Raw genomic sequence first — 13365 nt, forward strand, 5'->3', positions numbered from 1 at the left:
ACCGATGATAAGAAATTTATCAAATGTAAATTTGAACATGGAAAAAAAAGACTCTCAAAATTTTTGACATTTCTCCCCCAAATTTGTCAATTGTTATATATGTCTTTCTTTCAATTGAATGATAATTCAACGATTGATATCTAGTTTTACCATTATCCATAACATCCAGCGAACTAGAATCAATAGCATTGATAGAATTATCAAAAAATCAGGGTTCAATTCATCAAATTTAGGAAAGTTCATCATGTCTCACGATATACATACCAGTATCGATGATCAAAAGAATGATATTTACTTTGGAAGTGAAGTAGTTAACAGAGTTTCATTTCTTAGAGAAGATTCAGAATTCGTGAGTAAGAGTATATTCCATCCTTCTGCCAGATTCATATTTTATTCAGAAACCGATCCATTGATTGCAAAAGGATTATTTAAACGATTAGTAATATTAACCAATGGATCAAATCAATTGAATGCTGCTAATGATTCCGATACCAATGATAAACATTTCTCCAAGGGATTGTTGAATGTTCCAAGTTTGAATTGGAGTCAGATTTTAAATACCTGGCAACATGATAACAAAACCAAAGATGCTGGATTAAGAGATGAAGGTAAACCAGGATTCTTATTCTTAGGATTATTAGATGAAAGTGTTGGTTTAGATCTTTTAAAATTGAAAATGCAAGATATTTCAATTGATGAAGAAGGAAGTCAAGATGAAAGATATTTGGATTATCAAGGTAGATATCAAGGTATTCCTTATTATGCCGTTGATTTAACTGATAGTCCTAAAGTATCCGAAGCAATCATATCATTCGTTAATGATAGAGTGAACTTAATTGAAAACACTATTGATAAATCAATTGAAGATAATGGTATCTTCTATACCAAATCAAGAAAACATTACCTTACATTCACTAATACTGAAGCTTCATTATATTCTCATGGTAAGATGTATTTGGATTGGATAAATCGTAATAAATTTTGTCCAGGATGTGGTCATAAAGTGATTCCTATCCATGCTGGTGGGAAATTATATTGTACCAATGAAGAAGTGGCTGATCCTAAAGAATCAGATACGGATAAAGATCGTGCTAAAAAGAGTAAATGTCCCGTTAAAAGAGCAAGTGTTTCTAATGTTACATTCCCAAGAACAGATGCAGTAGTAATAACTGCCATAACCAATGAAGAGAAAACCAAAGTATTATTATCCTTAGGTAAAAGACATGCTGCTACAAGAATGTATGCATGTACAGCTGGATTCATGGAACCATCCGAAACCGTTGAAATCGCCACCAAACGTGAAATTTGGGAAGAAACAGGTGTTAGATGTAAATCAATTCAAATTGTTATGACTCAACCATGGCCATTCCCTGGTAATTTAATGATTGGATGTTTAGCCGTAGTTCAATTCAATGGGGAGAATGAAGTTATTCATTTAGGTCATGATAAAGAATTAGAAGATGCTAAATGGTTTGATATTGAATTCATTAGACAAATGGTTTATCCTGATGAAGCAAATCTTACTGATGAAGATTTTAATCCTGATGGAATTTTAATTCCAATGCCTGAATCAGTTGCTTTCCAATTAATTAAATTGGTAGTTGATCAAGCAGCTGCTGAAAAGTCTCATGTTCATGGTGATAATAAGTTATAAATTTTTAAAAACGTTACAGTATTAGATTAATTTTAAATACGATTATATATTCAATCATACGAATTAAACAAATGATCACGATGTAGTTTTTTAGTTACACTTGATAAAATTCTACTATCTAAGTACAGATCATACTTCCAATTGAAAAAATTATCATAGTGTAACTTGGATAATTCTAATTGATTAAAAAAGACTCGATCTCTTTCATTATTATAAATATATTTCTTCATATCTCTTCCTAATGTCATTTTCCTCAGATGAAATAGAAATACAGAATTCTTAACTTTTCTACTCACATTAATATACTGACCTTCATTACTTGGAATACTTTCACTTAAAATATAATACCCCACATAATTATTCTTAATTGATTGTAATTTCCCACTTTCAAACCAATTTGCAATTAAAGGAAATCCTTGAAGAGATTTTTCAATATCAATCAAATACTTAGGATTTTGAGTCAGAATTTTAGCATGTTGTTCTAAAGTTATTCTATTCTCTCTTATACCATGCATTAATAATAAATCATTTAAATACATAGTTGTAATGATATTAAAATTTATGAGAAAATTAATATCCGATAATGAATTGAATAAAATTGATTGATCCATAATATTATAGATTTTTAAATCCAATACAGGAGTTGTAATACCTTTATCATGATCTTTTATTTGAACTTTAAAAATCAGATAAAAATCATAATGTTGCTTTTGAATAATTTTAAACTCATGAATATGGCGAACATTATGGGTATAATCTTTAAATTGAAGTAATTGATTAATATGAGCATTCCAATCTTGTTTTAAATCAAATCTAAATCCTAATCGATTATCTGGCTCTCCATATTTCTCTGGTACCATGAATCGAAAATTCTGCATTGAATTTTCCCAAACTTCTTGAACGATATGAGTTTTATAAGCATTATGGGCTTTAATTTGTTCTTTATTCATCTTTAATTCTAATAATAAATCAAAGCTATTATTAGCGGTATTGATTTCATGCATTTCTGTACCTGATATTATTTTGAAATACCAATTAAGAAAAAGTAATAAAGCAGTTGGAAGATTATATTTAAAATTGGTTAAATCGACATAATAAATAGAACAATTAATTAATTTAAAAGTAGTAGCTTCTGTATCTAAACCTTTATAATCTTCCAAATAACGATAAGCTTTTAAATGAATTTCAAGAATCAATAAACTGGTATTATCAATTATAAATCCCATATTTGTATTTCCTAATATGATTTGATATAAACAATCATTAATATAATCTCTAAGGCCAACTTCGGAAGCTAAATAAAGATTAGATTGTTTTGTGGTTTTACATTTGAAAAGTTGAGGACAAGTCTTTGATAAGATGGTAGATGATCTAATTTGAATTGGTATGGTATATTTTTGAATATAATTATCATCTTCATGAGGTGAAATAAAACTTAAATGTAAATCTGATTGTAACTTGTTTGATAAAATTCGATAGGATCTAACAGGAGTTATATTCATAGTTGGAAATAATGCTTGTAAAACAATAATTATAGGATTCAATTGATTGTAAATAATGGTATATTTATCAACATCAGAATAAGAATAAAATGGTTTGATAACAGAAAATGGAATATGAACCTTTGATAAATCATTTAATGTTATTGATAAATGAGTACTTAAATCATCAAAAAGTAATTCATTGTTATAAAACTTTTGAATCACATTAGGAACTATTTGATGATAATATTTGGCCAAGTTCAATTCTCTACCATTATAAGTTTGAATTCTTGGAGATGATAAAAGGTTGATAGAATGATAATCAGGGGGTAATTGAATAACGAATTCACTACTATCATGAACATAAGTTCTATTTTCATCACATAGGGTTGGGATTTTCAAAACAAATGATAAATTAATTAAATTTCGAATGATGGTATTAAATTTTGGATTGGGACTATAAGCGGCAAATTTGAAATTTTTAATACATTTAATAATTGATCTATAAACTTGGATAAGTTGGTTATGAACCCCAGTATGAGTTAAGAATGATTGAGATATATGATTTTTGGTGATATTTGTATGAATGTATAACTTATCAAAATGACATAATATAAAACTAAGGGATACAAAGTTATGAACATTCTTATTTAAACATGATTCAGTACAAGATAATGGAGGTTGATGAGACTGAACGATAAGATTAACATCTAGATTTCCATCAACGATCAATTGATTGATCTCATTCAAGCTATTCAATATACATTGTTGCAGTACTGACATTGATGGATGATGGTGTAAAAGTGGTATGAATTTAAATTTTTTTGCAGCACAAATTTTAAATTTGTTTAAATGGTCAAACTTGAACATCATAACATATATCACATTAATCAATCTGAATTATGATAGTAAATGTATTCCAATGTAGTTATTGACCTCATATAATTTAAGCAACATATACTATTGATTGATTCAAATGTTTCTCCCAGGAACTATATGGTAGACCCTCTTTCCCATACATAGTTACATAGTATTACTTATAAGTTTGATCATGCGCTCCAAGTCACAAGACTGCTCCTCCACTTCTTAACACCGCTTTTGTTCGGACGAGAAACAGCGAGAGTGAACAAACGAGCGAGGAAGAAAGGAGGAACAGAATTGATAGTAGTACTAGGCTTTAAATTGAGCTAATGAAAGTCACTATGCCGATGGACATATTGACGATCGAGGTAGAGTAAGAGGGTATAAGTACTATTCCGATTACTGACCAACTCCCAAGAATCATAATATTGAGTCAAGCACTGGTTCTATTATCCATAGTTTGTTAATACTTACATAAAGCGAGGATATACCCAAAATTGACCATAACTCCATACCGCAATAGTTAAACGTTGACTCCACGTTTTTCAACATAAAAATAAAAATAAAAATAAAAAATAGCATACCCAAAAATTAACAATCTAACAATCTAACGAACGTTTGATAGTTTAATTTATTTGATCCCTATTTGCAAGTGTATATATAAATACCCCTTGATTTGAACTTAATAGCAAATTCAAAAAAAATTATTTATTCATTCATTTATTTTTAAAAGATATTTCAAACAAGGTGATAGATTATCAATAGACTTCCTGTATTGTCAATCATAACGCTAAGAAAAATTAAAAATAGACTTTCATTACCATATTTTACCATGCCATATACTTCACCAGTTATTTGTGGTCATAGAGGATTTAAAGCTAAATTTCCTGAAAATACGCTTTTAGGATTTGGCAAATGTTTTCAAAATGGAGGTACTATAGTTGAAACAGATACTTGGTTAACCAAAGATCAAATTCTTATTATTAGTCATGATATTAGTACTAAGAGAGTTTTCATTGATAAAGATGGTAATGAAACTAATTTTATTATTCCTGAACAAAATTATGAAGATTTAAAAGATTTAAAAACCATTGAAGGTAATCAACCATTAATTACATTTAAACAATTATTAACTTGGTATGTTAATTTCATTGAACATGAACTGGAAGATATTGATGCTGATGAAAAATTTAAAATCATGTTAGATATTAAACCATTGAATCCACCTAAGATATTAAGATTTATTATAAAGGATTTATTATCAGTTAAAAATGATTTAAATTGGTGGTTAAATAAAGTTCAATTTGGAGTTTGGGATTTAAATTTTATCAAATTTTTTAATCAAGATTCATATTTTCAAGATCTTTTTTATAATCAAGAATTTAATAATAAATATGGATTTAACCATTTTGATATTATTAATATTAGTGGAAGTTGGAGAAGATCAATTCAATATATTAATTATAATTTTTATTTAGATTCTTTAAAAGCTAAAAAGGGAGGGGAAGAACGAAGTTATTTTAAAATCACTGGTATTTCATTATTATATTTCCTGACTTGGTCGACTGAATTCTTAACCAAATTTATCCCCCTTTTAAAATTACAAAATTTAAAGTTTTATAGTTGGACAATTAATACTACTGAACAATTTGATTATGTGAATTCAATTGGTAGAGTGGCCAAATTACCCGAATATGGAGTTATAAGTGATTATCCTGATGTAATGTATCAACATAAATTATCACTTGAACAAGAATCAGAAGTTAATCCATTAGATGAATCTAAAGTTGGTAGTGGAGCTTTTGAATATTATGATGAAAATGGAGATTTATCAATTAAATTAACTTATAGACAATTCTTTATAAGTTGGTTATTTCATACATTTATACTGATCACCAATCCAAATGCTAATAAAAAAGTTGGATTAGATGATGATGATAAATTTAGTTCTATAGTTAAAGAAGATGAAATTATTAAAATTAAACCAAATCCATTTTCAGTTTGGGTTTTTGCTACTTTACAACATTTTGGTATTTGTTAGGGTGGTTTTAGTTTGACAATAGGAGTATATAACAAACTACATATGTATGTGTGCTTTTATAGAGTAGTTTAATCGTTTTAATTAATATGTGTTTTGTTATAGCTATTTTAAGGCTGTGATAATAACCCGTGGATTATATGCAGGATCGTCTTTTTCGTTAACTATGCAGTGAAAACGGTGGCCAACTTTTTTGCAATCTTGGTAACCGATTTGGATGCAAGAAATTGGAGATTTATCATATTAATAACATAATCAATGATATATGGTTGATATGATACAACCATCTATGTGATTGATTGGGATCAGTCTGTTAAAAAAATAAATATGGTGTGAATTGACCCATATGAAATTTAATGAAAATTAGATAAATTTTTTAAAAGTGATAGAAATTAGTTTATTTGAATTAGTCCATAGAGACCATTCAAAAATGGAAATTAACCAGAAAAAAAAGAAATTTTCCCGTGTCCTGTATATAGTATGATTTGCAACATATAACCAAAAACTGCGCGTAAATTTTAAATTGTCTGTCTCTCTCTTCCCATTCCATTCCATTCCATTATTTCCTCCTCCTCCTCCTCTCACCAATTTTTGTCTTTTTCTCTTTTTCCCAATTTCTAAGTTTTTTTTACAGCCCTTGATTCGATTCTTTTGCTTTGTTTCATCCCATCAATCGAATCAATCTAATCCATTGAACTAGCATCAATAATCAATCAATCAATCAATCAATCGATTATTGAAAAGATCATTTCCCGATTTATATCATCTTGCTAAGCGCAAAATCTAAAATTTTAGCAGTCAATTTTTTTTTTTATCTAACTGTTTAGTTCATACTGATTAATCAATCAATATTTGACGAACAATCATCAAATAAATTGGATCACTCTACTAATCTATCATCTCTAGATCGATTCCACTTACTTTGGTCAAAATACTGTTACTCTCCACTAGTTTCACATTGTTGTAAGACCTCACTATTCTTATTTACAGCCAAATATTTATAACGCTTTTTTTTTGAATATTATTTTTTTTGTGGTACGGAACTATTTTTACAATTTGTTATACGCTAAAATTAATTTTTTGTACGGTACGGTATAGCTATTTTTTCTTTTTTCTTTCATCCCCAACAACAACAACAACAAAAGTTATAACAAAAGTCAATTATTTTAAATTATATCCACTTTTTAGGTTTATCGTTTTTATTCATCGATAACTTTTTTTTTCTATTAATATTTCATTATTCTTTCCACCACAACAATCTATACCTAATAGACAAACTATAATCAATCAAATCTAATCCTATCTAAGATCAAATCAACTATATCTCATCGTATATCATCATCATTATCATGGTGTTATATAAACGAAAACCAGTTAGTTTTCTTTCCTCACCTCAAATACCTCAAGATACTTCAATTCAAGTTTATTATATCCCTCAAACTAAAGAATGGTTTATTAATTATGAAGATTATTTAAATCGAATGGATTATTTTAAACGTAAGAAATTCGTATGTGAAATAACTGGAAATTCTTGTCTTACATTTTTTGAAGCTTTAGAATCAGAAGCAAAAGAAATTGAAGGTGTTGAAAGAAATTTCCCTGAAGCTTTAAGAGAACATATCTTAAGATTCTTACAATTTAATCGAATTACAAGATTAGATCAATTAGTTGATAAAGTTTATCTGGTATTTAAAAATGATTTCTTTCCCGGTGAAACTATATTTATAAAAGGTTCTTTAACTGATTATAATTCTTTAAAGAAAAATATTACTATTACTAATGATTCACATAGTAATAATAATCCTCTTCCTCCTCCTCCTCAAATTCAAAGTTCGGATGAAATTGAACATGATGAAGAAAATCAACCCTTAATTAAACAAAGAGGTGTGGTTAGAGAAAAAGTTCAACAAAGATTAGGTGATTCAATAACTACTAAATATTTAGTAGTTAGATTAAATGATATGCAACAATCAATTGTAACTCCGGATAAAATCGCCAGAGATAGAAATCATTTTACAAAATGGTTAATTAAAACTTTTATAAAATTAACTATGGCAAGATCTCATAAAGTAAATGCTCCTTGGGTAGTTAAAGATAAATTTGCTAAAAAATATAGAATTCCTCAAGTTTATCCTGAAGATTTAATTCAATATGCTGATTCAACTCCTTCAGGTGAAAATATTATTAAAGATCATCCAAATAATCTGAGAATTAAAAATGGTAAAAATGGTCATAGTTATGTTTTTCAACAAGAAACTGGTGATGAAGATAAAAAAATTCGGAAAAAGCCTGGGCCAAAAGCTGGTAGTAAAAGAAGAGTTAATCCAAATTCGGCTCGACAAATTGCTGCTGTTCAAAAAGCAGCTGCTTTAGAATTAAAAGAAAAGCAAAAGAAGGAATTATTATTATTTCAACAACAAGAACAACAAAAATTACAACAACAACAAATCTTACTTAAAAAGAAATTCCCAGCTCATTATTTACCTGAAAATCTTGAATTAGATGATGATTTATTTATATCTGAACGTTCAACTCCAACTGTTAATGGTGGAACTGCTATAACTACTACTACTTCAAATGTTATTAATTCAAGTAGTCTTCAACCAACTAAAAAACATATAACTAATGATTTGGAAATTAAATTTGATATTCAAAATCCCAAACCTTCTCCTCAAGCTTTATTATTACCTGAAAATGCTAAATCTTGGAATAAACATTTAATTCAAGAATTAACTAATGAAATTAATAATAAAGAAGAAGAAAATAGTAATGAAGAAGAAGAGGATGTTAAACCAAATCGAAAAATAACTACTAAACTTGGTAATGATGATGAATTTGATATTAATAATTTCACTCCTGAAGCGTTAAATGATCTTAAAATTTTAAGTTCTCCAAAAGTAAGTGCTGTTCAAGAAGCTTTACAATCATGGATATTTATCAATGTATATCATTCAGCTTTAAATTTGGATACATTTACCTTTGATGATTTTATTTATGCTATGGGATGGAATTCAGATCAATTCAATGAATTAGGGAGATGTGAATTATTAGATGAAATTTGGTGTTCTATATTAAGTGCATTTATGTCAAATCAATTACCAACTGGTAAAGAATTGGCAGCTGCTAAAGAAAAAGATACTATTTTTGGATTACAAATTCATTTACCTCCTAAAGATTCATTTATAACTCCAAATACTGCTAAAAAGGAATTAGATGGTGAAGGAGATGATGATGATGAAAGAGGTTCAGAAAGTGAACATGAAGAAAAAACTTTAAAGAGTGAAGATGATGAAGAAGAAGATGATGATGATGAGGAAGATACTGTTACTGTTAAAAAGTCATCTAAATCAAGATCAAAATCACTGAATGGGACAAAGAAAGAAGAAACCATTGATGTCGATGATGAAGATGCCGATGGTGAAGATGAAGAGGAAGAAGAAGAGGAAAATGAAGATAATGAAGAAAACAATGAAGATGAAGATGAAGATATGGAACAAGCAGATGATGTTGATCACAATGCTTATATCGTTATGAATCATAGAAATTCATCTTGGGATGATAGACTTCGTAAAAGAAATTTTAAAGATGGTAATTGGCAATGTATTTTATTAGGATTACTTTCTCAAGTTGAATATGTTCCAACTTATCAACCAATCATTGAAAAATTATATCATGTTTTAGCTCCAAAAGATTTACCTGCTACCCCTTCTACAGTATTAAATCAATTTTATGAAAAAGTTGATATAAATTTAAAATTTAAAGTTTTAAAACTTTTAGTAGACCTTTTAATTAGTGGTACTAAAGTTAGAAGTTATATTGATGAATGTTTGGATGCATCAACTAATTTAAGAAGAAATAGATTAGATAATATCAGAGATTATAAAATTAGTCTTGAAAATGCTCAAAGAGTGAATGCTATCATGGTTGATATGTTACATGAACATAATAAATCAACTGATGAAGTTGCTGTTAGTACTCCAACTCCAGCACCTGTTCCAGCTGCTGAAAATGGTTCTGCTACAACTGCTACTACTACAACTTCAAATAGTAATACAATTAATAGAAGACCAAGATTAAATTATCAAGCATTTGAAATGACTGAGATTGAAAAAGCATTTTCTGAACAAAATACTACTTTTAAAGAATTATGGCATGAAAGAACTGATTCTTTATTAAAATTAAAACAATTAAAATTAGATAAACGAGAAATCGAAAAGAAATTAACTGAATTGGATTGTCAAAGGGTTAAATTATTAGGTAAAGATCGTTTATTTAATAGGTATTGGTGGTTTGAAAATAATGGTTTACCAACCTTACATGGTGGTACCAACGATGAAGATGAAAATGAAGAAGAAACTAAGGAAAAAGAGGTTGATGATACTAATGATGATGATGGTAAAGATGAAGTCTTGGAAGAAACTTATTTAATGGGTAAGTTATGGATTCAAGGTCCATCTGATGATGATTTAAGAATTTATTTCAAAACTAATTATGAAGATAGTGATCAATTCAATCAAGATTTTTCTAATTTTGAATTTGAAGAATTTTTAAAGCATTTAAATAAACAAGCGGAAGAAAAAATTGATGAAAAGGTAATTGATGTGAAAGAAGAAGAAACCATCAAACAAGAGAAATCAGATGTTAAACAAGAACCAACAGTTGATGGTGATTCGAGTAATTCTCCTCCAAAAGAAAGAAAAACTCAAATTAAACACATGGATTTCACTAAATTACCTGTCCCATTCACCAAAACTGTATCTAAATTATATGATCTTAATTTCACTTCCAATCAAATTTTAAAAGGGGATGAAGTAATTATTGATCATGAAGGTGCATTAATATCATATGAAAAATCACAAATATTAACACCATTTCAAAGAAAATCTATTGAAGAATATTCTGATCCTTTAATTAATGGGTCTAATTGGAGATTCTATGATAAACCAGATCAAATTTCAAAATTGATTTCATGGTTGAATCCTTGGGGTAAGCGTGAATCTCAATTAAAGAAAGAATTAGCTCTTGTTAAAGATGCTATAGTTCTGTCTATTGAAGCTCGTAGAAAAGCCTTATGGTTAGATAAAACTCCTGAAGAGGAAGTTAATATTGAAAATGATATTGAGAAGATTGTTCAAAAGATCAAATCAATTGAAAATGGAGGAGATGAAGAAGAAGCAGAAGCTGAAATTGAAGATGATGATGATATATCTCCAGGTCCAAAACGTAATTTAAGAAGAAAATTCACCCCCAGAAAGAAGCAAAAGATTAATAGTGTCAATGATGTAGTTGAATTTGGTGATATTAGTCAATTACAAGAATTTGCATCTAAATTACATCAACAATTAAAAGAAAAAAGAGAAGAACGAGATTTATCAAGAGTATTGGAATGGGTTAATTCAAAGGCTTTAGAATCATTTGATAAATCATTATATGATGGTGGTGATAAATGGAAATCAAAACATTCAAAGCGTACGAAACGTTAACACATCTGTACTATAACTATAAATAATCTGTATTATATATATATATTTAATTCAATCTATAAAGTCGTTTCTTTTTTTTTATATTTCATTTATGACGCTTGTAATTTGTAGGTTCATAAGAATCATATTGTTGATGACGTTTTCTTTCATGTTGAGATAATGATGCTAATTGTTTCAATTGTAATTCCTTTTGAGCTTTTTCTTCTATAGCCTTTTGCTTTGCTAATTCTCGTTTAGCAATTAAATCTTCTCGAGCTTGTTTATCAGCTTGTTCTAATGCATTTGATAATTCACCAAATTTTTGAATATTAACTGCATCAGGAGCTATTTCCGTCTCACTTCCACCATTAGCAGCAATGATTCTTTTATCCAATGATATGGTGAACCCTTGATTATTCTTCCAGTTCGAAATAGCGGCTGGTATTTTCCATTTTTCACGATCTTCTTTAGTTATTTTTGATTCTGAAGCATTGACATTCTTTAATATTGGCGGAGGTGGTGAAGGATTCTTATGTCTATTCTTTCTTAATTTGAATTTAGGTGGTAACATTGGATCTTCCATATATTCTCGAACTTGAATTATACGTTCTTGTGGTCTACCTTCTCTTTCATCATTATTAATTCCTAATACATCATTTGAAGTATATTTTATAATATTCACATCTGATTTGGATTTATCTTTGGTTATACCTAGTTTGGCGTTCATTATATTAGTTATGACATCTTTGGTTTCATCAACACAATTCTGTATTGAATCATCAGGACAAGTTTGTAAAGTATATCTTGGAAAATGATGTTTTAAATTGGGATATCGTTTCTTCAATGGAATCGTATCTTCATATGTGGTCTGTACTGATCGATTATCCTTATTGTTTGCCAATGCTATGGTTTGACTATAATCTATAGATCCGTCATCTTTAATCACGAGCTTTGATATGGATCCATCTTCTTGATTTGTCTGTATTATGGCTGATGAGGTAGATGATGATGATTGTGGTAATGTTAGCACTTTTTGAGATAATTTATCTGCTTTTGGTTTTGATATTTTTATGAGAGATGAACTCGAATCTCTGGTATATGATGAATGCTTCGGTGGAGGTAGAAGTGAACTGAACATTGTGATATGGAGCTATACTTTATACTGTTGTATCAATGTAGATGATTACGATATTTTGATATATTTTTCTATTTTTTATTTGTGCTACCTTTTAGTTTTGTGTAATTTGAACTGATTTATAAGACTTCTACACCAAGAGTTTAATCTATACCTTATCGGATTGAAGCTAGCATCCAATTGATATGGAATTTAGAAGGTAACTAAATCTTACAACATGATAAATATCAATCTGCTAAACTGCTTAATTGATTGATTGGATAAAGAGCACTTTTTACAGTTAATTTGCAGTAAAATTCTATGAAATGCACCTTCTCACTTTGAATTATAAGTAATTATTTGGAGCAATAAAGAAAAATCAGTTATCCGCTCATCAAGTATAAAGTTCTAGTTATTCAAATCAGTTTAAGGGGGTTTCTCCTCTTGAATAAAATTTACAGTGAGGATCTGTAAAGACCTACACCACAGTCCCTTAAAACGGTATTTTGAGCGCATAAAGAATAGAACATCATCAATTTCACCAAAACTTTTTAAAGCTTAATCCGCTAACAAGGGTGAAAGCTTGTCGTAAAGAAGAGGAGTTTCAAGGATCATGCCCAAAGTATTCTAAAAATAAATATATACTTCAATTCAAATTTTGAGACAGTTCTGCAGATCTACACATTGGTTTATTTGCCGACCCTTAAGTTCTAAATAGGATATGATCTCTATCTCCCCCTTTCCCCAGAAATGAG

General features: G+C 28.7%; 5 protein-coding genes across 5 annotated transcripts; 3 read left to right on the forward strand and 2 right to left on the reverse strand. All coding sequences in view use genetic code 12, as the record gives it.

The window, feature by feature from the left end:
- Window positions 1–244: 244 nt before the first annotated feature.
- DFJ63DRAFT_321969 (NAD(+) diphosphatase) lies at window positions 245–1654 on the forward strand (the record flags this gene model as incomplete). Its single annotated transcript, XM_064907380.1, has 1 exon — window positions 245–1654. The coding sequence occupies one exon, from the start codon at window positions 245–247 to the stop codon at window positions 1652–1654; it is 1410 nt and encodes a 469-aa protein (XP_064765349.1).
- Window positions 1529–4418, reverse strand: DFJ63DRAFT_50863 (uncharacterized protein). The gene has a single exon (XM_064908872.1). It carries the CDS (start codon window positions 4006–4008, stop codon window positions 1705–1707), a length of 2304 nt encoding a protein of 767 aa, XP_064765350.1. The 5' UTR covers window positions 4009–4418; the 3' UTR covers window positions 1529–1704.
- A 410-nt stretch (window positions 4419–4828) lies between these two features.
- DFJ63DRAFT_311153 (phosphatidylglycerol phospholipase) lies at window positions 4829–6037 on the forward strand (the record flags this gene model as incomplete). The annotated part of the gene is made up of 1 exon (XM_064905709.1): window positions 4829–6037. One exon carries the CDS (start codon window positions 4829–4831, stop codon window positions 6035–6037), a length of 1209 nt encoding a protein of 402 aa, XP_064765351.1.
- Window positions 6038–7157: 1120 nt separating this feature from the next.
- Window positions 7158–11543, forward strand: DFJ63DRAFT_302555 (uncharacterized protein). The gene is made up of 4 exons (XM_064905463.1): window positions 7158–7825; window positions 7892–8338; window positions 8456–10626; window positions 10666–11543. Exons 1-4 carry the CDS (start codon window positions 7384–7386, stop codon window positions 11515–11517), a joined length of 3912 nt encoding a protein of 1303 aa, XP_064765352.1. The 5' UTR covers window positions 7158–7383; the 3' UTR covers window positions 11518–11543.
- A 59-nt stretch (window positions 11544–11602) lies between these two features.
- On the reverse strand, window positions 11603–12634 carry PRP45 (mRNA splicing protein; the record flags this gene model as incomplete). Its single annotated transcript, XM_064907858.1, has 1 exon — window positions 11603–12634. The coding sequence occupies one exon, from the start codon at window positions 12632–12634 to the stop codon at window positions 11603–11605; it is 1032 nt and encodes a 343-aa protein (XP_064765353.1).
- Between the last annotated feature and the right edge of the window lie 731 nt (window positions 12635–13365).

The sequence above is a fragment of the Scheffersomyces coipomensis genome (genome assembly GCF_036884675.1).
Source record: "Scheffersomyces coipomensis strain NRRL Y-17651 chromosome Unknown DFJ63scaffold_1, whole genome shotgun sequence".
NCBI lineage: Eukaryota > Fungi > Ascomycota > Pichiomycetes > Serinales > Debaryomycetaceae > Scheffersomyces > Scheffersomyces coipomensis.